Here is a 25,378-nt window from a genome sequence, read left to right on the forward strand (position 1 = left end):
CGTCTCTCTCTATTTCTTTCACACCCATGATCTCTCTCTCAGACTTACTCTCTCTCTCACTCTCGATCTCTCTTGACCTTACTCTCTCGATATTTCTCTCACTCTCTCTCAACTGCAATCTCTCTCGATCTTTCTCTCTCGTCCTCCCTCTCTACCTCTCTTTTTCTCGATCTTAATTTCTCTCTCATTCTTCCACTCTTTCTCCACTCTCACTCTTGATCTCCATCTCGCTCTTTCTCGATCTCTTCTCTCTCCTTCTTGATCTTTTCCCTACCTCTCCTATTCTTTCTTTCTCGTTTTCTTCCAACCTTTCTCTCTCTTCCTCTCTCATGTTTTCTCCTCCCCTCATCTCCTCTCTTCTTCTCTCATCTCAATCTCTTACCTCCTACTTCTTTTACCCCCATATCTCTCGGTCTCTTCCCTTTTATTATTGCATCGTTCTTCTTTTACCTACACATATCGTCATCTTTTCGCTCTTTACTCCTTCCATGAGACATTTTATTGTTATTATTATTATTATTATCTTTCTACCTATAAGGTCATTTGTTAAGATGATGCCGAAAGGCTGTTAGACTAACAAGTGGTCCGTTATTTTTCACCATCTCCTTTATCTCCCCCCATTATATTCGCAATAAATCAATCATCTAATGATAAGTTAGAGTCTTCTGACCGACTTGTCTGGCTATCTTACGCATGTGTATTCATAAGTCGCAGAGTGCAGCAAGGGAGCCAAAGTCAAACCAGCCTCAGGCTAGGGGGCTTTCCATCATGATCTAAGAGGGTGTCTCTAGAAGCTTGAGAGTGTCACGAACCCATCATGAGGTAGGTCCCACCTCACACTCTGTAATTATCTCTCACTAATTGGTACCTACTCACACGCGCACCACACGCACTACGAATTTCGAGAGAGAAATCTTGGGCCGGACCTCACATCCGGGTCCTAACTCATGGTCCTTAACACGACAGATAGATTCCGAACCACACGCATTGCTAGGTACCCACCATACCTTTCGTTCATTTACTTGTTTGTGCACATTCTTGCATATTTGTCACACTTTTGTCACATGCACTTGTGTTGTTTGACAGCCTTTTCGCACGCACCTGAAAAATCTTTCAAAAAGAGTTTTTCAAAAAACTTGCATCTGTCCTTCAGACTCCCGGGGTAGGTACCTAGTTCTAGAGGAAGAGACATTGGGATTGCGGTCCCACAACGGGAAGAACCCATGACCCTGTGTACTTTGTTATCGGCCTCTTAGAAGAACCCCAAAATACTTTAGTCCCATAACTGCTTATATGAGAAGTTCGGACCAAGGTGGGCACTACACTATCAACCCCTCCCCCCCCCCCTCGTTTCTCAAAAAGATAACCGTAGGTAGGAACTCTAGCTCGACCTTCTTGCTAGCAGTTTAGAGGGACCCATGTGTTTTCGATTGTTGTTGTGCCTAAGTAGAGATATGTACTATGACCTAGGTGTAGAGGTGTGGGACTCGGACACCGAGTCCACCGCCAACTCATACCAAAAGTCGAGATCGACAGCCCAGTGAGACAGTGTGTTTCCGTCCCCTAGGACTATGGGACTCAAACTCAGTTCAGGCCAATTGTTAGGCCACCTAGCTCTCTTTCTGAGGACCAACTGAGTCACCAACCATATAGTAATGGTCATCATGTTTGTGTCGTTAGGCCCACCTTGAACAGTCAAGGGGTCAGATCAGATGCAATTAGACAGTGGGCTGGAGTATTGTAACTACCATGATGTCGGACGCAAGATAGGGTTGTGCGCTTTCAGTAATGTACATGCCGATGATCAAAGTGTAGACAATCCCTAGAACCCCTTAGTTCCCCCCGGCTTAATAGGAAGCACTCCCTTAGGAATAGTGCAACTAGATCCTCCAATGCTTATGGCAGTCGTAGGGCTGATAGACTACCTCTTAGAACTACCCTTTCTAACCCAAGGGTAGCACTGGACTCTAGTAGGGCCTAAGTCCCACTTAGGGTCGGCCACATCATAGACCCGACTGCCATATCCCAAGTTGTTCTCCAAGCCATAAGAAAACCCAGATTAGGACATGCAACAAAACTCTCAGCCAGACCCAATCTAGAACCCTCTCAATTTGGTCAAGTGCAACCTGACCCCGACATGGTCCCAAATCAATTCGTCTTACCATTTCCACCATTGTTAGTTCAAGGGAGATACCATTTGTCCCAATGGCACCAGCCTCTCCACAAGTACCTCAATCAACACATGTTTACCCAGCTGGCCACTTTGGGAAGAACCCTTGGGTGCCCTCCACATAGGTGGATGTTAAGTACCTATCTTTAGAAAATGAAGTCAAGATCATGAGAGGAGCCTTGCATTAGTTCAGAGTCAATGACCTGGCCCTCATGGACCCTAATGATGAATCATACCTAGATTGCTTGACTGATCTCCCCATGAACTTTATACCGCTAGATTTCTTAAATCGCTTCAATGGAAATGGGGATGCTAACCTACATGTGACGAGTTATTTTCTCGTCGTCCCTACCCTGTGTGACAAACCAACTGCCCTTAAAGTGATGTTTATTCATAATCTCACAGGAGACTAAGTCAAATGGTACAATACTTTTGCGAGGAGCTACCATGAGGCATCATGTTGAGATATGTTTTAAGAAATTTGTGACAAATAATTGGGCCATGATATTGCACTTGGTCTCACTCGGGGAATTAGTATCCTTCAAACAAGGACCCGACGAAGCATTCACAGACTTTGTCGACCGGTTCAATGCTGTGGTCGCAACAGATCGCTAAATTCCCTCTCTCAAATCTTGTCAAGATCAGCATGATATTGGAAAATGCCAACCTGGAATACAAGACATTTTTTATTCATCACAATGTCCCTCTGACTTTTCACATTATGTCAAATAGGATCTTGCTGTACAAAAGAATCGAGTCCCAACTAGCTGGTACTAAGCTGGTCGAAAACCAAAGGATTAACGAGCTTGCAAGAAAAGCAACTCAAGGAAAGACACAATTAGCAGGGGAGATGCATCTGATCATACTCCACCAAGTAGCCTCGGACAATCGAAACCCTCCGACTGATCAAAATCAGCAAGGAAACTAGGCTGTGGATAAAAACAGGTACAGGTCGTATAATAAACCCATAAGGCTGCAAAGGCACTTCACCACCCTAAGGAAACCTTTGGACGAGGTCCTTCGCCAACTCCTCAAGGAGGGAGACTTAGTGCTTCCTCCCTAAATGCCACCGCCATATGAGTTAAGGGACAATACCAAATCGTGTGAATGGCATCGACATTGTTGGTCAGGGCCTGATTTTCTCTTCGATCCTCGGATGGATGGGGCGAGGGGGGCAGGGGTAGGCACTGGCGAGTTCTCCTGAGCGTGGATAGGAACCAACAACGAGATAGATTTTTATGGAGGCGGTGCGTTTAGAAGCTTGCCTCACCATTTGGGGTTTGTGGGACACACCCGGGTGGTTCGCCCTCTCTTCTCTCTCTCTCACTCACTCTCTCTCTCTCTCTCTCACTCACTCTCTCTCTCTCTCTCTCTCTCTCTCTCTCTCTCTCTCATGCTCGCAATCACAATGGGGGTTTGATTATCCCTCCCTTTGATTATTCCCTCAAAGAGGCTGACTGGATAGTGGAAGGGTACGGAAGGACCCGAGTGCTGGAAGTCTTGGGTTTGCTCGTGACTGTATGTCAGTCGCGTACGAGGCTACTGCACGGGGGTAGGTGACGATTAGAGGAGAAGTGAGAGAGGGCCCAGGGTGTGGCCTAGCTTGGTAAAGAAAGAGAATAGGACAACACACTTGGTGGTATTTTCTCTCTCCTCTCGACAACATTAAGGGTTTAAAAGTAAAAGATGAGTGAAAACAAGCGTGATGCATCTATTTCAGTGATGAGTAATCCGCCTTTTTAGAAATTCCTTAATGTTGTTTACATAGAGAACTCACCAAACAGGGGTGAATGAACAAAAACTAAGGTTAATTAACATTAAAATAATTTAAATAAAATCCCAAAATTAGGTACAATGACAGAAACACCCCTAAAATCTTTTATGCTAATGATGAAACCATCCCTCTCTGACGGGCCTCCCGCCATTACTAGATCTTGAAAGCTTTTTTGCCCTCATTTCTTCAATGCTTGTTCGATCTTGAACATTTTGGTGCCCTTTAGTCGTGCTGAGGCAACCTTTTTCCCACAGGGAAGTCTAACCAAATTCATGAACTTCGGTCGCCAATGCCTTTCGACTTATGATGCGCTAAGTCTTTATTTTGTTTGCAAATGAAAGAGGAGACTGTCACAGTCGTTTTGCACCAAGTTTTGTCCGTTTTGATCTGTATTTGTAGCATTTCCTAATTTGGGAGGTCACCAGAAAAGGGATTCCGACAACCGAGTGGTCCTGCTTCTTTTATAACCTTGGGATTTGTGCTTATCCGACCTTGGATTAAGTACAACAGTTATACCAGTTTGTAGCTCTTCGTGAGGTGGTTTTATTGAACTCATTCTATCGAGGATCCGATGTGTGGATCTCGAGCTATACTTCACACGGTTTGAGGTGTCTTCTTTTGGAAACCCTGATTTTTCTAGTTTCATGCTCACCTTCTTTTTAGCAAAGGTTTAACTCTGGGTTGCGCCATGGTGCATGCCCTAGGTCAAAATGATGGGGTTGTCGTGATCTAGAACATGTCCAAGTTTGAGCTTTTCTCAATTCTAGACAAAGGTTCTGTAGGTCATTGAAGTCCATCTGGAAACATGAAGTCACAACCTCCATGGTTGGGGACTGGTTCAATGTGGCCGCACCGGAAAATGTAAAACATACTCGTTTTGAGGTAATTTGGGCGTATAACCCTTTTAAGTGGTCTGATTGAGCCCAAATTTAGTCATTTGGGGTTTTACGATGCTCTTAATGCAACTGCGGTGGTCTGGTACTGTTTGAAGCCGCTAGCGCAAGGCTACAGTTGTAAGTCTTTCCTTCATACAATAGTACTCTTCCAAGGTTTTCCAATTTGAGGCTTATTTCATAGTACAACTTTGATCTGTCTATATCTCGAGTACTAGAAGGACCGAGTTGTCACTAGATTTCTCTTTTTTTGTGTGAGACATAAGTACATCAAAAATGACGTACAACAATTGCATCTCCCTTAAGCATCAAATTGAAAACCTAATAGAAAAAGACATTATCAAGGTGGTTATTCCGGGAGAGCCTGTTCAAGAGGGCAACCAAAATATGGGTATATATGTCGACCTATTACCAAGTGGCGATCCGCAAACTAGCATGCCACCCATGGCAATCGTGGAGATTCCTGCGGTCGACCCGAAGGGAAAAACAGTAGTCGTAACCATTCACGATGACCCATACATTATAGACCCTTTTTTTATTTTCTCTTGCATAATACCTGCTACCACAACCTTCTATGTTACAAGAAGATCTACCCCTCGAGAACCTCCGATACAGCATCAAGATGCAAAGAAACTCCATGATGACGAGGCCAAAGAGGGGTTCAATCCCCCTCTAATGACTTGCGAGTAATCAGTGTTGAATGCAGCAACCCTATCCATAAAACCATCCAATTGGAAGGAGCATACGAGGAAGTCAATACATGGATAGATGAGGAACCATCCTATGTCATTGCTGATGGGGTAATCACATGCCTAACTAGGCACGACCACGACATCAAGCCTACTCGACTCAGGGCCGAAACCTTATAAGAGAGGATAGAGAATCCTTCCCCTACACCTCAACCCACTGCAGATAAAGAGCAATCTTGACTATCCATTTCTCGGTGCTAGTCGGCACACCTTCGGTGCCACTGGCAATGGCTCCGGTGTCATCATTAATGAGCATTAAATGCAACATCCAAATTAAATGCTGCCTTAATTGCTATTTAATCCATTTAATTTCTTTCAAATTAGGATAGTTGGATCGCGTACATGTGTGTCAGAAGTTGGGCACCACTAACATAGATGCCAACACCATTTGGACCTACTCCACAAAATAAAACGCTTCATGTCATGTTCTGTATGGTTGGCCATATGGGGTCAGGATGCATTGCTGCTTGAAACTCCTCTTTCAGCATTCTGAGTGGACCATCGTACAATTGGTAGTTGAGTGGACATTTCCTATACCAACAAAAATCGACACGCAAGTTCGTACTGACATCAATGGACTCATTAGTACCTCATGTCAGGTGTCAGTCCGTGCTGACAAGCATGATAATGCAACTGTCACTTCTATAAATCATCACAGTTTTGGGTTTGCTTTGATCTGGCGGCAGTCAGTTTCGATGCTACTATGAATGGCGCTAGGCCCTTGTCTCTCCATTCAGGCTGTTGCTTTCTTCTATTCTGGGGTTTGTGTCACCATTGGGAGTGGATTTGGTACCATTGGGAGTGGTGCCAAGACTTTGTGCTTTCATAATGTTCTTTAGTTTGACTACCTTGATGCCTATTCTGACTTATCTCGCTTTTCAAGTGCTCTTGGGGCTTATAGAGGCTAGTTTACATATGGGTAAGGTGGGCATGAGAGGTTCCAGTGTCGAGGTAGCTTGCCCAGGGTATTTTGGTCCATCGTGTTTTCCACATTCGAGATTGAGGTGTCTACAAATATGGAGTTCTCAAGGGCTACCTCATGCTAGCTCGATCCATATTATAGAGGACACAAGGGGATGATCCCCTTAATCGATTTAAGACTTTGAACCAATATACTCTTTTATTTTAATTTGAGGCCTTTCTTACATGTTATTTCTCATTTTTTAGTGAAGTAGTGTGAACTACATGACCCTAAAGCATAGTGCCTGTCGATTATTGTGATCAAGGTTCTCAGAAAGTACTCGTTCATTGAAACTTGAGTATATATGTTGAATATGTGAGGAGTCTCAGTGTCTATTAAACAATATGAATATACAAGCCTGTCTTATATAAACAAATGCAGATGACAATAATTGAAATAGACACCTATACAATACCCACACTTACCATAAATACAAGATATTGTGCCTACCCTTCCCTTTTATACTAATTACAATATACACCTTCCATATGAATTTGAAATATAATATATACTTTCCTTTAACACTCCCCCTCAACTCAAAGATGCTATGAGAGAGAACAACTAGTGTTTGAGCACTAAGTTGCATAAATGAGACGTTGGATCTTCAGGTGCATAGTGTGACCATTAGAATTAGTGGCATGCTCAAATTGCTTGATCAACAAGCACAAAAGAACAGCAGAACAGGGCAAGCTCAAGCAACGACATATCAAAAAGCTTAATTGAATAGAGCATACTTGAGCAACAGTTAAAAATAGTCGAGACATTAGAGAAGACATAATGGTCAACACTTGAAGAACCAACAAAAAATGCATATCTGAGACCGATTTAACATCTCACAGATAGATAGACACGATCGAGGAACAGATCGAGCAATAGATCAGCATACATGATCATACAGAAAAGAACAAGATCGAGTAATAGAGTAACAAACTTAATCGTACAAACAAGAAGAGATAACAAAGATAATATTAGAATAATATATGATTTTTTAAAAATAAGTTTTCAAAGGGGTTTACTGATAGATCAAGCTGAGCTGGGCGAATGGCTGATATTTCAAAGGCAAAAAAGGGTTGTTTTTTAAGAAGGGTAGAACAAACTATTTTAAGAGGATCATTGACAACATCAGATCAGAATGGTTGGGTGGGATTTCAGATGGATATGGACCCTGAGATCAAGATCCAGATGCAAAAACAGGCAGAGGGGAGGTCTTTCCAAAGAGCATATTAGCCGTTTTCAGAGGTAGATTTAGAGGCGGGTTTCAGAGACTCTATCAAGCAGACATGAAGTCTACAGTCAATGCAGAGGAAATCCTGGTAACTATTCTAAATTTACATCAGAGGAAAGGAGTGGGATGATGGTCGAGAAGTGCACAAGCTCTCCCCACATGGTTTCCATACTTAATGGGAACACTGACTTTCTCATCAACATTGTAGAGGAATTGTAAACTCTGTTAGTATCCATAGACGTAGAAGAGGAGGGGACTCTATTTTCTCTCTCTAGGTTGTAACAAAAGTGTTTCAGAAGAAGAGGTCAAGCGAATGACAAAAGTGTTTCAAAAGTCAAAAAACTACAAAAGCAATGGAACAATAGAGTTGAGGTGGTCTCATGTGATGAGAGAGAGTGGTTCAAATATGCAAAAGCAACGAGAACAACGATGGTCTCAGGGGATGAGAGAGAGTGGTTCAAATCTGTAAAAGTAACAGGAGCAGCGGTTGAGGTGGTCTCAAGGGATGAGAGAGAGTGGTTCAAATTCTGCTTAACAAGGGTCTGACATCAGAGGGGAGTTGTCATGACCCCACTCCCTACCGTCCCCACCAAACCCACAGAGGGCTAGGCTTGGGCCCGTTGAAGGACAATAGGGTGTGGGGTCACGACCACAGGTAGAGAGTACCACTCGGGTTGGAGTGATCTCAATCACTTGGAAAAGCATGAATTTCCAGTATCAAAGCCAACCACGAAAGAAACGAAAAACAAAACACAATATATATAACCATATTTTGATGGACAAACAAGTTCCAAAATACAAATAAGAGTCCAAAATAGCACATATAAGTCCAAGGCACAAAAGGCCCAACATCAAGACATATTTCAAAATCAAATGGACTATATGGCCAAACCGCCAACTAAAACATAAATTGCAATATGGAGCTTCAACCGAAGTAGAGTAAGAGACCCAAGCGCAATCACCAGCTCACCCCGGTCCAAACAGGCTGGCAATCACTCTACATAGAGGAAAAGTTAAAAGAGTGAGTTGTTAAGCCTAGTAAATAGATCTAAGTGACATGCAATCATGCTTACAATTATTATATCATAACAATAATCAGGTTTTTATGCTAGTCCTGCAAAGCATGGAGTCATGATTCAAATTCATATTTAACAAATGTATCTCGCATGATTCGTTTCATGGCAGAGTAATAACTATAGAGATTGATCAGATAAGATATGGACAAGAAGTCGATCAAATCATTCAAGCATGAGCCTTATAACAGATCAAAACAATTAGGCATGTATATGTGAAGCATAATAAATATCAAGAGATAGTTGCTAACAAACTAACTCCCTAACTCTTGAAGTTGAAGCCCCACCCATCAGGCCAATCTAATCACAATGTCTAGAGCCTCTACCATCCCATCAGGAGAGAAGCACCACCAATGGCTCACTCCAATGTGTAGCGCCTCACACACACAGTCCCCAGCGTGCTTTGGGAAATTTTGATAGGCAAGGGCTTTGCAAGATACGGCCCTCTCATGTGTCATTATGGCGAGATAGCGTTACACTATAAAAGGGGTCCCAATGAGTAGTGCCACACATAGATTTTGGGGGACGCGACCCTCCCAAGAACACACACTCCTAACTCTCATCCTATCATAGAGAGTTAGTGAAAGATCACAACTGTAGGAACAAATATCTCATCATATCGTGGCAAGGGCATGTCACCATGCTCTCATAGCTTATCACGAACATGTTACCATGCACACGTATCTCATCTGTAGCATGTCACCATGCACACATATCTTATCAGTAACATGTTGCTATGAACACATATCTCATTAGTAGCATGTTGCCATGTACACATATATCATCAGTAGCAAGTTGCAATGCACACAGATCTCATCAATAGCATATTACCATGAACACATATCTCATCAGTAGCATGTTTCCATATGCACATATCTCATCAGTAATATATTTCCATGCACACAAATCTCATCACTAGCATGTTGCCATGCAAACATATCTCATCATAAGCATGTTACCATGCACACATATCACATCAGTAGCATGTTATACATATATCACAAAAACATCACTAGATCATATTATCATACTTTTCAGGTCAAGATACATTAACATGTCAATATCATGCTATATATCAATGCAATAGATATCACCATGTCATATTATCATGCTTATCATCTCAAGAGACATTATCATGTCAATATCATGCTATATATCAATACAATAGACATCACCATATCATATTATCATACTTATTAGCTCAAGAGACATTATCATGTCAATATCATGCTAGATATCAGTGCAATCGACATCACCAGGTCATATTTCTGGTTTTTCCAGATGAACACAATCCACCTCTAAGGGCATATCATTAAATTTCACAATCATTTAATCCTACAACCATCTTTTTGAAAATTTAGACTCATAAAGAGACAACTTTTATGAAGGGAGTAACCCCAAAATTTGGTCTAACGTTTGTCAAACTATTTGATGTTCTCTGATGAAATTTCTTTCTTTTATAGCTGAAAATCCAGGGTGACACCTTACTGGAAAAATGACCATATCTTTCAAACCATAATGAATTTTATCTTGATTCTAAAACTAATTTTAAACCAGACTAATCTATATTGCATTTCAAAGTGGTTTGATCTCATTTGAGTATATTTTGTTATGTAAAAAGCTTCACATAAAAATATGTTAAATCCTTGGAATTTCATTTCACAAATCTGGCATGCTTTATAAAATAGTTAATAGCTTTCAAATGAAATGACATAATAACAAGGGGTCTTTTCTATGTAGATATACATTCAATATACTACTAACCCACCAAAATTCATGGTCTAAGATAAGGTTTAAGGTACCCTAACTATATCTCAAACAGGGACCACAGTTCTGGAAAACATAATGCTCTTTAGAAGAATTTTAGTAGCATGCACCCGTACCCACACTCACACCCATAATCGAATTTGACATTTTGATTACATAAGGAACATGCCTTACCAAAATCATGAAACTACATAAACTAAATCCACTTACTTATGTTGACACCCCATTTATAATTGGCAAATTCCATGGTTTTCCTAAGCCCATAGGACGACACTATTTCAGTAGACCCCTAAACCACAGACCACCAAAATCCATAGTCTCATCCTATGATCCACACCTAGAAAATCCCTAGATTTTAGTAGTTATCCATTCTACACCTAGTAAATCCCTAGCTTTTAGTAGTTATCATTTCACACCTAGCAAATCCCCTTGTTTTAGTAGTTATCTATTCTACATCCCTATTAGGTCTGTAAGTAAAATAAAACTAACGTCGCTTTTTTTGGAAGGAGGTGGGACGTGCAAGACTAGTGACACCTCTTAAAAAGGTGGGACGTGTAGGTTAGAAAAAAAGGAGTTGGGATGTAGGAGGTTAGAAGTTAGAGAGAGATCCTAGAGAAAGAAAAATCTAAACCTAAGAAACCCTAGTTCTAAGGTATCTTTAGATCAAAAAAACCATTCAATCAGGCTAAGGCCTGGTCAACACTTGTAGAAAAAGAGGACACCGGTTCTAATATGGGCGAGCACTCGAAGGCTCGAGAGTCCCGGGCCAATCTGGCCCAGTTCGGTATCGTTTCTTGCTATTTTATTATTTCCTTTTTATTTTTATTACATTTTAGTTAGAAATATTTAGTTTATTAGTTTTTATTTAGTGTTTCGTATTTCGGATCTATGTTAGCTCTACCATTGATCGGAGAGCAGATCTGCTCATTTTTAATAAGTTCTGGCCTCAGATCAGAATTTGATTTTCCCCACATTTTCTATCACTTTTTCAAAATCAGTTTGTGGTGTTCAGATCTGAGGATTCTTCTTTTGAAGGTCTCTCTGATTTTGCACTATAAATAGTTTGGTGTGTGTTGATATGGAGTTGCTGGTCCGGAATCGAGAGCGGTCTCGAACTGTCGAGCATATCTGTATTTTTCTTTCCGTAATGTTGGGCTCCGTTCCTTTTCCAAGTGGTCATAAGGCATTTCAAAGTTCTCTTGTTCCTTTAGCCCATGAACTGTAGACATCCCATTTTAAATCTGAAAAATTCTATGGTTTTCTCAACCCATAGGACCACATTATCCTATTAAACCCAAAATCCATAGTTTACATAGCCTACCTGCAAACAACCTGTTTTACAAAAAAAATCATTAAAAATAGTAAAAAAATCCATTTTGACCCAAATTTTCTTTGAGATCTTGACAAGAGCTAAGGAACACACCCAAAGTGCAAAAACTCAATTTGGACCAAATTTTATTTGGGCAACATGGGCAGACCAGTGTCGCCCAAGTCTACTAGTGCCACCCGGGAGACACCACAGGTGTCGCCCATACCCTTTTGGCCCAAGTTGGATTTTTTCTTCCCAAGATGGTTTTCTTGTCTTTTTTGGATATTTTTATTATATTTATTTGGGTGACACTAGGCGTGTCGTCCGGGCGACACTGCCAGTTTCGCCCAAATTTGTAGCCCCGAAATTGAAATTTTTGGATGAAGATCTATTGGTTATGGATGTATATCCTTTCCAACAGATCCTTGGCTCTATAAAGTCTCTTTTTTGTGGCCATTCAAAGGCATCTCTAGATGGCTTCAGAGAAGGGAAAACCCTAAACCTTTAGAGGTTTGAAACCCTAGAGGATAGACTTGCTTCAGAAACCCTAGCCTCCTGAAACCCTAACCTTAAGCCAAAAGCCTAGACCTAGGGTGCCAAAAGCCTAGACCTAGGGTACAAAAACCCTAGTTCTAGAATCATCTCCAGGGCACAGCCACCCTTTCAATCATAGATCTGCTGGTCAACATCCGAATGAGAGAGGCAAAGAGGACACCGGTGCTGATATGGGAGAGCCCTCGAAGGCTTGGGAGTCCCGGGGCATCCGACCCGGTTTGGTATCGTTTCTTCCCTTTTCCTTCTTCTTCTTTTACTGTTTTCATTTTATTTTGATCTTTCTTCTGGTTAGTTTTCTTTAAAATCATATTTTAGTGTTTTGGATCATGCTGGCTCTACCACAAATCTGAGAGTAGATTTACTCATTTCCAGGCAGATCTAGCCTCAAATCTGAATTTGATTTGTCCCACTTTCTCCAATTTCTTTTTCATTAGTTTAAGGTGTCAAGATACCAGAGATCTTTGTCAGATGATCTATCAGATTTTGCATCGTAAACAACTTATTCCAAATCGAAGCCCTCAAGATACAATATTTTACAAGCTCCACTTCGATTATTAAGCTTCAAGTGGAGTGGGTTCAAGCTTGAGAGGTTAAAGACTTAGGGAGGTTAAATGACTAAGGAAGAAGAAGTAGAATGTGGTGGAAAGAGGGGCAAGGGAGGGAGTGGGAGGAGAGAGAGAGAGAGAAACCAAATTTATGAGTAGATGGAGGGGTATATATAAGTGTCACGCCCCCAGAATATACAATACTGATATTCCTGAGATGTGACAGTCAAAACATATATACATCTCTTAATAGGACAAATTTACAGTGGAAAATTCTTACAAAGCATATATACATCTCTTAATAGGACAAATTTACAGTGGCAAATTCTTACAAAGTAACAAAAGAAAGTTCAAGCACAACTACAATATCTTCCAGAGTTGATCCTGGCGAGCACGCAAAATGAAACTGCAATTATCCTGAAAAAATGTTTACCCTAATTTGATGAGCTTGGCTACTCAATAAGTGATCATCATAATCCTAAAAATAATCATGGATGAAAGATATCAATATTTTCAAAAAGAAGATCTATTAACAGACATGCATCAACAGTTTCACTTTCAAAACTGCATAATTAAGTACAATTCGAATAATTAAAATGCGTATAACATTTTAACAGTAGTGCATAATTCAAAAGATTTCACAAAATACCCTACTGACGTCCCAAGTAGGTCACCTATATACCCCATCAGCGTCCTGATGGGTCCACTTAATCCCTATTGACGTCCTAGATAGGTCCACTTAATCCCTGCATGTTCACTTATACCTCACCGGCGTACCGGATGAGTCCACTTAATCCTTACCGACGTACCGGATAGGTCTACTTACACCTCACCGGTGACCCGGATGAGTCCACTTGCATACTTAACGTATTTCTAAAGTATTTCTAAATCTCTTTAAACATTCGAAAGCAGCAATATCATGTACTCAACATATCACTGAAATTATTAATATGAATTTCACTGAAACCATTAATAACAGTCACTTTCAATAACATTTCAAAATAACCAATCAAATATTTTGGACTCAAACTTAGAAAGGTAGCAGTTCGTAAAGACATTTTAGCATAATTGCCAATCTAATATGTATAGAAAAACTCTTATAGAAATTCAAGAATACGGAATTATCACAATTTATGGGATGTCAATTCGCAAATAAACATTTCACAGACGATGCTATAATCAATTGCAAAAATATCAGTTTTCAAACAATAAGGCAGTCATTTGCATAGAAAATTTACAATATCTAAATATTCAAAAACAGTAGAAAGAAATCTCACAATTTTACTAAAAGTGGAAATATCACATTTATTCCTAATAATTTACAGCATTTAGAATATCTTACAATAGATAAAATATCACAATTTTTACTAAAAAGATTATTCTTCGAGACAATGAGATCGCTTACTTTTGATGACTATGGATCTTCAAAGGAAGTGTGCTCCATGAGACACCACAGGGTAATCCTACTAAACTCATTATGGGGTCGTTCCTCCCATTCTCTCTCTCTCTCTTATTCTTATTTAGACTCTCCTCTATGCTCAACTTGTGGGTCAACTGAATGCGTAGATAGGAGAAGGAGATATAGAGAGAGATAAAGGGAGAGGCGGTGTATGAAAGGAGAGAGAGAAGAAAAAGGCATTCGTGAAGTGTCACGCCCCATGGTTGTTGAGTTGCCACTTAAGTGGCCAAAACCAACTTTCCATCTAAAACCTTAAAACAATTGATGGTGGACCTAAAGTCCACGCAAATACAATTGCACCATCCAAAAATTTTGTTATTCTTGAAACATTTTTATAAAAAGCTAATGCTCCTATTATTTGGCATCCTCAAGAAAAAAAATGTGAAGTTATCGGCCAATGAATATTGGGCATAATACTAATCATTATGAGAGAATACTAATTAATTTCGACATACTGAACTATCACTTCAAAATTATTTATTTCCTGTAAGTATTTTATTTTATTTTATTTATTTCTATTAACACCACTAATATATATATATATATATATATATATTTATTTATTTATTTGAAAGTTTAGGATTGTTGCAATAAGCATGTGTGGTGGAAGCATACATGTGCCACATGGCACTCAAGTGATCATATAAGGGGAGAGAGAAAGCAAGCATGGGGAACACAATGATGGGGGTGGAAGCATGCATGTGCCACATGGCACTCAAGTGATCATGTATGAAGAGAGAGAAAGCAAGCATGGGGAACACAATGATGGGGGTGGAAGCATGCATGTGCCATATGGCACTTAAGTGATCATGCATGAGGAGAGAGAAAGAAAGCATGGGGAACACAATGATGGGGGTGGATGCATACATGTGGAGAGAGAGAATGTGAGAAGAGAGATACTCTAGACCACCATACACCACCTGCATGCTTATCCACCATCGATCTAACATGCGTTTATCAATCCGCACTCAGTAGCGCTCTCATCCACCTGCGCTCTCAACACGCGTCAGTCTACTCATGCTCGGCAATGCTCTCATCCACCCACACTCTCAATGAGCATCGGTCTATCCAAGCTTGGCAGCGGACTCATCTACCCGCGCTCTCAATACGCGTCGGTCTATCCTCACCCAACTGCACGCTCGTCCATCCGCACCCAACCTCACACTCGTCCATTACTTTGGGAAAGTCCCAGACCTTACATTATTCCCCTCTTAAAAATGATTTAATCCTCTAAATCGTACATCTGCTATTCAAATAACTGTGAGTACTTTTCCCAGATCTCATCTTCCCGTTTTCAGGATGACTCCTCCCTCGAAAGGTACTGTCACAATACACATACTAGCAGGATCTCCTTGTTACGCAACACCTGTACCCTCCTATCCAGTATTTGAACTAGCCATTCAATGAGGGTTAGGTCATCCCTAATCGGTATAGGCTCATATCTCAGAACATGGGATGGGTTGGGCTGATACCTTCGTAATAAAGATAGATGAAAGACATTATGGATGTTTGCCAACCCGGGCAGTAAGGCAAATCGATATACCACACATCCGATCCTATCCAATATCTCAAAGGGTCTGATATAGCGTGGGTACAATTTTCCTTTCTTGTCGAACCTCATGATGCCCTTTGTTGGTGACACCCTTAGGAAACCCTATTACCCACCTCAAACTCTGGTCTCTCCTTCGGTTATCAGTGTAACTCTTTTGCTGACTTTAAGCTATCTTGAGCCTCTCTCGAATCAATGCTATCCTATCAGAGGTCACCTGGATGATTTCTGGCCCCAAAAGCCTTCTTTCACCAATCTCGTCCCAACAAATGGGTAACCTTCCTTCCATACAAGACTTCAAATGGTGCTATCTGAATACTGGCTTGAAAACTGTTATTATCAGAAAACTTAATCAAGGGTAAATGGTCATCCCAACTTCTCATAAAGTTCGTGACACAAGCCCTTCGCATATCTTCCAAGGTCTGGATGGTCCTCTCTGATTGTCCATCAGTCTGGGAGTGAAAGGCAGTGTTATAGGTAAGTCTCGTCCCGAGGGGTGATAGCATACTAGCCCAAAATCTAGAGGTAAAACAAGTGCTCCTGTCAGTCACAATGCTAACCGAAACACCAAATAACCTCACTATCTCCTTATTGCACAACTGAGCCAGTTGGTCCAAAGTATAAGTCGTGCGAATCGGCAAGAAGTAGGTAGCTTTGGTCAACCGGTCCACAATGACCCAAATGTTGTCTTACCCTGAACTCGCTATGGACAAGACAGAGACAAAATCTATAGAAATGTGCTCCCATTTCTATTTCGGCATCGGTAAGGGCTACAACAACCTAGTGGGCTTCTGATGCTCAGCTTTCACTTGCTGGCATGTTAAACACTTGGACACAAATACTGCCACCTCCCTTTTCATGTCATTCCACCATAAGGTTTTCTTCAGGTCTTGGTACATCTTAGTACTTTCGAGATGTATAGTATAACAAGAGTGGTGTGCCTCTTCCAAGTTAGCTTCTTCACACCCTCATCATTCAGGACGCACACTCGATCTTTGAATCGCAACAATTCATCACCGCTCATAGAGAACTCGTCTCTCTTTCCCAACTTCATCTCTTCCACCATCTTCATGAGTTGAGGGTCCTTCTTTTGTGCCAACCGATCCTACTGAATTAGTTGGGGTTCCATCCTTATGCAAGCATTCATACCCACAACACTATTAAGGGGAGGAGCTGGATGTCAATCCACTATATCTTTTAACAACTTTATCTCTCAAATCATTAGATGGGCCACTGATGCCACGGGCTTCCTACTCAGAGCGTCTGCTACCACATTAGTCTTGCCCGAGTGATATTGGATGAAACAATCGTAATCACTCAAAAGGTCCATCCATATCCTTTGCCTCATGTTCAACTCCTTTTGGGAGAAAAAATACTTGAGGCACTTATTGTTCGTTAACGCCTTAAATTTGGCTCCATGGAGCCTATCTAGATTTTTAGGGTAAAAACTATAGCCGCAAGCTCCAAATCAAGGGTTGGATAATTCTGCTTATACGGCTTCTGCTGTTTGGAGGTATATCAAATGACCTTCCCTCATTGCATCAGTACACATCAGAGCCCTTTGTAAGAGGCATCGGTGTAACTACAAGGTCCTCATATCCTTCGAGTAAGGTCAGTATCGGAGCTGTGGTCAACCTCTTCTTCTATTCTTGGAAGCTCTTCTCACAGTCATCTGACCACACAAACTTCACATCCTTCTAGGTCAGTAGAGTTAGAGGAAGCGCTATCTTTGAAAATCCTTCTAAAATATGCCTGTAATACTCTGCTAACCCCAAAAAGGGTCAACTGCGACACTATCCTTAGTAACAATGTGCCCAAGAAAGTCCACGTTATGAAGCCAGAACTCACACTTGCTCAACAAGGCATACATCTTTTCTAACCTTAGAGTCTGAAGGACTACTCTCAGGTGTTGCTCATGCTCCTCTTGGCTCTTTGAATATACCAAAATATCGTCAATGAAGGCCACTACAAATCTATCCAAGAAGGGTCTGAATATCATATTCACCAGGTCCATGAAAACAGCCAAGGCATTGGTCAAACCGAACAGCATCACTAAAAATTCATAGTGACCATATCGGTTTCTAAATGCGGTATTGGGAACATTTCCCTCCTTGAAACGCAATTGATGATAACCCGTTCAAAGATCAATCTTAGAGAATACTTGAGCCTCTTGAAGCTAGTCAAAGAGGTCATCAATCTTAGGCAGAGGGTACTTGTTTTTCACTGTTATTGATTCAACTGCCTATAATCGATAAAAAGGAGACACACTCGGTTTAATGAACCCCTTCTTTAACAACTCCTACAATTGCACGTTCCACTCCTTCAATTCTGCAAGTGTCGTCCGATATGGGGCCTTGGAGATGGGAGCAGTGCCAGAGGCCAAGTACATCTTAAACTCTTTCTCCCTGACTGGGGGCAAAGAGGACAACTCTTGCTACTGAGACCTCCTCTAGCCTTGACTAGATGTCTCGATTTTCTACCACATAGTTTAAGTACCCGATGCATTTCTAGTCAGAAGACAATGAGCTCGAAGGGCTGAAATAAAGTGCATAAGGGTAGCATTTTTTATACCAACAAAGTGCAGCTCAGGCTGGGTAGGGGGTCTAAAGATCATATTTTTATCATAGCAGTCAACGGTGGCATGGTGTGTGGATAATAGATCAAAACAATGAGGCATGTATATGTCAAGCATAATCAATATCAAGACATACTAACTAACTAACTAAATAACTCCTGAAGTAGAAGCCCCACGCATCAGGCCAATCAAATCCCGATGCCTCTACCATTCCATCAGGAGGGAAGCACCACTAACGGGTCACTCCGTTGCGTAGTGTCTCACACACATACACAGTCCCCAGAGCGGTGGATCGAATTTTGATTGGCAGGAGCCCTGTAAGACACGACCCTCTCATGTGCCTTTCTGGAGATAGATAATTACACTACCAAAGGGGTCCCAATGAGTAGTGCCTCACATAGATTTTGAGGGGTACGACCCTCCTAAACACACACACTCCTAACTCTCATCATATTATAGAGAGTTAGGGAAAGATCACAACTGTCGGCACATATATCTCCTCATATCATAGCAGGGGCATGTCTCCATGTGCTCATAGCATATCACGAGCATGTTACCATGCACACATATCTCATCAGTAGCAGGTTGCCATACACACATATCTCATTAGTAACATATTTCCTTGCACACATATCACATCAGTTACATGTTGCCATGCACACATATCTCATCAGTAGCATGTTGCCATGCACATTTATCTCATCAGTAGCATATTACTATGCACATATATCTCATCAGTAGCATGTTGTCATGCACACATATCTCATCAGTTGCATGTTTCCCTGCACACATATCTCATCACTAGCATGTTTCCATGCACACACAGCTCATCACAAGCATGTTACCATACATACAAATCACATCAGTAGTATGTTATGCATATATCACAAAAAACATCACTTATATCATATTATCATACTTTTTTGCTCAAGAGATATTATCACGTCAATATCATCCTATATATCAATGCAATAGACATCACCATATCATATGATCATGCTTATCAGCTCAATATCACATCAATATCATGCATTATATCAATGCAGTAGACATTACCATATCATATTATCATGCTTATTAGCTCAAGAGACATTATCATGTCAATATCATGCATTACATCAATGCAATAGACATCACCATGTCATATTATCATACCTATCAACTCAAGAGACATTATCATGTCAATATCATGCTATATCTCAATACAATAGACATCACCATGTCATATTTCTGGTTTTCCAAGATGAACACTTTCCACCTCTAAGGGCATATCATTAAATTTAACAATCATTTAACCTTGCAACTAATTTTATGAAAATTTAGACTCATAAAAAGACAACTTTCATGAAGGGAGTAACCGCAAATATTGGTATAAAGTTTGTCAAACTATTTAATGTTCTCGGATGAAATTTCAGTCTTTCGCAGCAGAAAATCCAGGGTGACACCTTACTGAAAAATTGACCACATCTTTCAAACCATAAGGAATTTTATCATTATTCCAAACCCAATTTTCAATCCGACTAATCTATATATCATTTCAAAGTTGTTTCACCTCATTTGAGTATTGTTTGGTTCATGGAAAGCTTCACACAAAAACATGTTAAATCCTTGGAATTTCATTTTACAAATCTAGCATGCTTCAGCAAATAGTTAATAGTTTCAAATGAAATGATATATTAGCAAGGGGCCTTTTTCATGTTGAAATACATTCAATATACTACTGACCCTCCAAAATTTATGATCTAAGGTAAGGTTTAAGGTACCCTAACGATCTCTCAAATAGGGACCAATTTTCTGAAAAATAAAATGCTCTTTTGAAGAATTTTAGTAGCATGCACCCGCATCCACACTCACACCCATAATCGAATTTCACATTTTGATTAGATAAGGAAACATGCCTTAACATAAGCATGAAACCATGGATTTATGATGGGGGTGAAAGCATGCATGTTCCACATGGCACTCAAGTGATCATGCATGAAGAGAGAAAAAGCAAGCATGGGGAACACAATGATGGGGGTGGAAGCATGCATTTGCCACATGGCACTCAAGTGATTATGCATGAGAGAGAAAACAAGTACGGGGAACACAATGATGAGGGTGGAAGCATATATGTGGAGAGAGAAAATGTGAGAGGAGAGATACTTTAAACCACCATACAGCACCCACGCTCAACCGCCGCTTCTCCACCCGCACTCTAAGGCGCACCCGTCAATCCGCATCCAGCAGCACTCTCATCCACCTGCGCTCTCAACGTGTGTCGGTCTACTTGCGCTCGACAATGCTCTCATCCACCCGCACTCTCAATAAGCGTTGGTCAATCCGCGTTTGACAGTGCACTTATCCTCTCGCACTGTCAACGTACGTCGGTCTATCCGTACCCAACTGCGTGCTCGTCCATCTGCGCCCCAACGTGCAGTCGTCCATTACTTCGAGAACGTCCTAGACATTATAGGAGCCTGACAGCAAAGGGTTATTTGGCGGTCGCAATGTGCCTTGGAAACCTTCTGAATGCAACAACAACAACAACATCTAATACGTGAGAAGTGAATGTGGAGACTCAAAAAATGACTAGATAGAAGATAACCAATGAACATTGGCTGGAAACCCAAGCAACAGTAACAGTAGGCAAAGGCGCTAAGATCGCAAGAGGCAGAGGCACTAAGATCTTGATCTACGAGTGTTTGGAACAAGCGAGAATAGTAGTAGCTGAAGAATGGCCGGAATCCAGTGAGTTCAAGGGGTTGGAGATGGCCGGAATCCAGTGAGTTCAGCAGGAGATCGTTAGAATCCAATGAGTTCAAGGGGTTGGAGATGGCCAGATTCCAATGAGTTCATAAGAGTAGTATGTTCGAAGTTTTCTGGTGAATAGTGGCCAAATTCAAAGTAGCAATGGCAAATGGATCACATAAGACTCCACGGAGTTTCTATATCAAGAAGCTGCATTAGGGAACTCACGTAGATGTAGCGAGTTTATGTAAATGTTGCATAGACGTTGATCTCATCTTTACTTGATTTATTTCAATGAGGCTACTTTGTTAGGTTCGATATTGAAAATAAGTTGATCGTTTCCCACATTGCATATAGGATTCTAGTAGAGGAGTAACTCAAGGTTCCATTAGATAGACAGGCCCTCAATGATGTACAAATGCATAGATTTCAGAGAGAGAAAGCAAACATCAAAGGGTACATGAACAATCACTGAACAGATCAAGAAGATCTGATGGTTTCATGGCTCAATCAAACGAGTAGGATCATGGAATAACAAAGTAACAAACTCGATCGTACAGGAATGGATATGGTGAAGATGATTCTGGCGCTGATACCATGTGAAGAGTCTCAGGTTTCCCTGAAGAGACTCAATGTCTGTTGATCAATATGAATATACAAGTTTTTCTTAAATAGACCAATTCCAAATGACAATAATAAAAAAAAATTACAGACACGTATATGATACCTAGATTTACCATAACTATAAGATATTACGCCTACCTTTTACATATATATTAATTACAATATATACCTTTTATATTAACCTGATATACAATATATACTTTTCTTTCAATGAATGGACACATTATGTTAGGTTGTAGAAGCTGATCTACACCCACTACAATTTGGACCTCCAAAATTGATAGCTAAGGAGGTTAAGTTGTAGGACCTCCAAAATTGATAGCTAAGGAGGTTAAGTTGTAGGCTATAATGGCCCTATCAATAAGGAAGGAGATAAAGGAAGGACTAATGAGGCAAAAGATGAATGAATTGAAGAAGTTAAGGAGCGCACACTTAAGGAGCAAGGTGGGGGTATAGATGAGGATAATGACAATGATGATGGTGGTGACAGTCGCGCTTAAGACCGAGACTGAGCACGAGTAGCAAGGTAAGGGCAAGAGCCAGTTTAGAGGCAAGAGCCAGTTTAGAATAACCTTGGAGTCATTGGGTTGATGGGGTAATACCAGACTCATTCCAGAATTCAAGGTAACCATGCTTTAGATGGCTTTTGAACCTATACTAGCTTTATCATGTATATTTGTAGTTTTTAAATTTGAAAGTTAATATGGAACTCATTGTCGTGTACACCCAGAATCAATACGATTTATTTTTATCATGGACATTAAATGTTATTCAAAATTTTGGCCATTTTTACTTTGTTGCCTTCATTTTTGGACCTCGAATGAATATGACTAATATTTTTGCTTTTATTTTTATGTTATTCAAAGTTTTGGCCATTTTCTATTTTTTGACGCCTTTTAAGATGTAACTATCCAGGATCATTGGGTGATGTAACTATCCAGAATCATCGGTGGTACTTGCTGGCGAAAAATAAATTTTGTTTCCACATAAAAGACGGTCTCAAAAAACATCAACTAAACAATGAAAATGATTTAAAGATCAAAACACAGCAAAATCGATAAAGGGATCGGGAGGATTTGTTAGAACCTCCTGCAACCACTTCGTTTCCCTCTCTTCCTTGCACCTCTTCTCCTCCTCTCCCTTCACATGGATGGAGGCCCCCACCACTAATCCCACTAAATCTATTGCCGTCTCCTCGCCTCCCATCTCAGTATCGAAATCTACATGAATCGGAATCCATGGTGGTCGGCATACATCGAGAAGCGAGTGCCAATCGACTCCCCTGAAGAACTGGTGTCCCTTAATTCTCTCCAGTCCGATCCGTTTGTCTCTCTTGTTTTCCAACAGACGCCGTATCAGATCCCTCAATGGCGTCTCAGTTCCTGTCAGGTCGGGTTGCTGAGTAAGAATCCGGCGGAAAGTGTCCTCCCTGTTGTGCCCCTTGAAAGGTGTCCTGCCATACAGCATTTCGTAGAGGACCACACCCAAGCTCCACCAGTCTGCCCCAAAATCGTGCCCGCTTCCATTCACCACTTCCGGCGCCACATACTCTGCAGTACCCACAAACGAGTTTGCTCGCTTGAAATAACCACCACTACTACCGGCTGATGAAGAGGAAGAGGAAGACGGATACTCATCTTCATGTTCCTGTATCGGCCTGCTACCACATAACGCCGCAGATCCAAGAAAACCAAATTTCAGTTTTCGCCTTTTGCTTCTTCTTCTGCATATGGTGGCCATAGGGGATGGATCATTAATCTCATTTTGTGGGATCTGAGGAGTGAGAGTGATGGAGAGATCGAAATCAGTAAGCATGAGATGACCATCTTCTTGGATTAAGATGTTCTCGGGCTTTAGGTCCCTATACACAATGCCTAAGCCATGAAGATACTCCAAGCAAAGAACCAACTCTGCTGCATAAAACCTGCAAACAAACACATTGGGAAATCAGATCAGATCAACGCCAACAACAAAGCAAACAGAAAAGTTTTTGAAGAATCAGGATTCGAATCAATAACCGGATGATGCGATCCGAAAACATGGATTCAGTTTGCTGCATTCTGAGAAGGTTGAGATGGCCGCCAGGACAGTAGTTGATTAGATAGCCCACCACCCTCTCTGTCACCACAATTCCCTCCAACCTTGGCAACAGAGGGTGCCTCAAAACCCTGAGGATCTCCAGTTCCGAACGCACATGTTTGATGTTCGTTTTCTCAACCACTTTCAATGCAAAATGTTGATTCCTTTCTTTGCGATGAACCAGAAAGGCGGTTCCCGTCGCGCCTCTGCCCAGCACTTTTGCCGATTTAAGATCTCCCAAGTTTACGGATTCAATGTGTTTTTCTTTTTCTTTCATGATTTTTTAGTTGAAAAGAAGAAAATTGAGAGTGGTTTCTTATAGTATTTGATTGGGTTGCTTGGGGAGAAAGGATCGTAGAAGCGGGTTGCTTGAAGGGGAAGACAATAGAGAGTCGTCGTTCCCTTATTTTAGTTGGCAAGGTCGCTGCATAACGTTATAAGGCCAGGTGTCCGGCTCTTATTGTTCATAGCGTGAGGACAAAAAGTAAAATAATTGGACTGGATTCCTCAAAAGACGCGGCTAACATGCGGCCAAGCTCTTCAATCTAGAATGTGGGGTTTCATAATAAATATATTTTTTAAATGTAATGTGATTCGAAAATATATAATTTTAATGTGGAGATCATCTATATAAAAACAAATAATTTTTTATAACTAGAAATAATAACTACATTAAAAAATATTTGGACCTCAGTTAGAATTGTTTTTAGAGAAATTATCACAAATATGCTTTAATTTTTTTCTATTTAGAAAAAAAACTTCAACTTTCATAAATCTCGTCCACACCATTTTTTTTAATTTTTTTCAATTTTGATAGTTTTGTGATCAAAATTACAACGCTCTAAATACCATAAAATATAAGCCATATTAGATGACATTTTAATTACAGTATAAAATGCTAATATATTTAGGTGGATAGAAATGCTAGTATATTTAGGTGGTATCTATCCACAACTGCTAGTATATTTAGGTGGTATCTATCCATAACTGATGGTACATCAGATAAATACCAAATCTTATCACAATCAAGAGATATGAACACTAATAATTTTATCAATATATATCTCTACATATAGATATCCATATTGATATGTATCTAAATATATATTTCTACACATACCTATCCCACCAATAACCTTATCAATATATACTCTATCGATAGCAATATGTATCGCTACATATAGATATCCTTATCAATATATTTCTCTACAAATAGTCCATATTGATATGTATCTAAATATATATCTCTAAATATAGATATCCATATTGATATGTATCTAATAGCTAATAGCTTAGGCGGCTCTAGGTTTTACGGTAAATATGTATCTCTACATGTAGATA

General features: G+C 40.5%; 1 protein-coding gene across 4 annotated transcripts; it reads right to left on the reverse strand.

The window, feature by feature from the left end:
* Positions 1 to 8,530: 8,530 nt before the first annotated feature.
* Positions 8,531 to 24,497, reverse strand: LOC18446534 (serine/threonine-protein kinase OXI1). Of its 4 annotated transcripts, none has more exons than XR_016045032.1 (4): positions 23,977 to 24,497; positions 23,045 to 23,882; positions 20,750 to 21,111; positions 8,531 to 8,769 (listed from the first exon to the last, which is right to left on the reverse strand). XR_016045032.1 is itself a non-coding variant. In XM_006856650.4 (3 exons), the coding sequence occupies exons 1-3, from the start codon at positions 24,312 to 24,314 to the stop codon at positions 8,731 to 8,733; spliced, it is 1,215 nt and encodes a 404-aa protein (XP_006856712.2). In that variant the 5' UTR covers positions 24,315 to 24,497; the 3' UTR covers positions 8,531 to 8,730. The 4 variants fall into 4 exon arrangements, 2 of the variants coding, with proteins under 2 accessions (XP_006856712.2, XP_020530635.1); XR_016045031.1 differs by lacking the exon at positions 8,531 to 8,769 and adding an exon at positions 13,170 to 13,438; XM_006856650.4 differs by lacking the exon at positions 20,750 to 21,111.
* Positions 24,498 to 25,378: the final 881 nt, after the last annotated feature.

This window comes from Amborella trichopoda, chromosome 11 (assembly GCF_054954075.1).
Source record: "Amborella trichopoda isolate Santa Cruz 75 chromosome 11, AtrichopodaSantaCruz75HAP2 v2.0, whole genome shotgun sequence".
Lineage (NCBI taxonomy): Eukaryota > Viridiplantae > Streptophyta > Magnoliopsida > Amborellales > Amborellaceae > Amborella > Amborella trichopoda.

Bases quoted from the DNA above. Each gene is read 5' to 3' on its own strand.
- LOC18446534 (XM_020674976.2), bottom strand. From the start codon at position 24,314: ATGAAAGAAAAAGAAAAACACATTGAATCCGTAAACTTGGGAGATCTT. The intron at 23,883-23,976 runs GTTATTGATTCG...GTTTGTTTGCAG, and splicing joins TTTTCGGATCGCATCATCCG to GTTTTATGCAGCAGAGTTGG. The intron at 21,112-23,044 runs GTTCTAACAAAT...TGTTGCATTCAG, and splicing joins AAACGAAGTGGTTGCAGGAG to AAGGTTTCCAAGGCACATTG.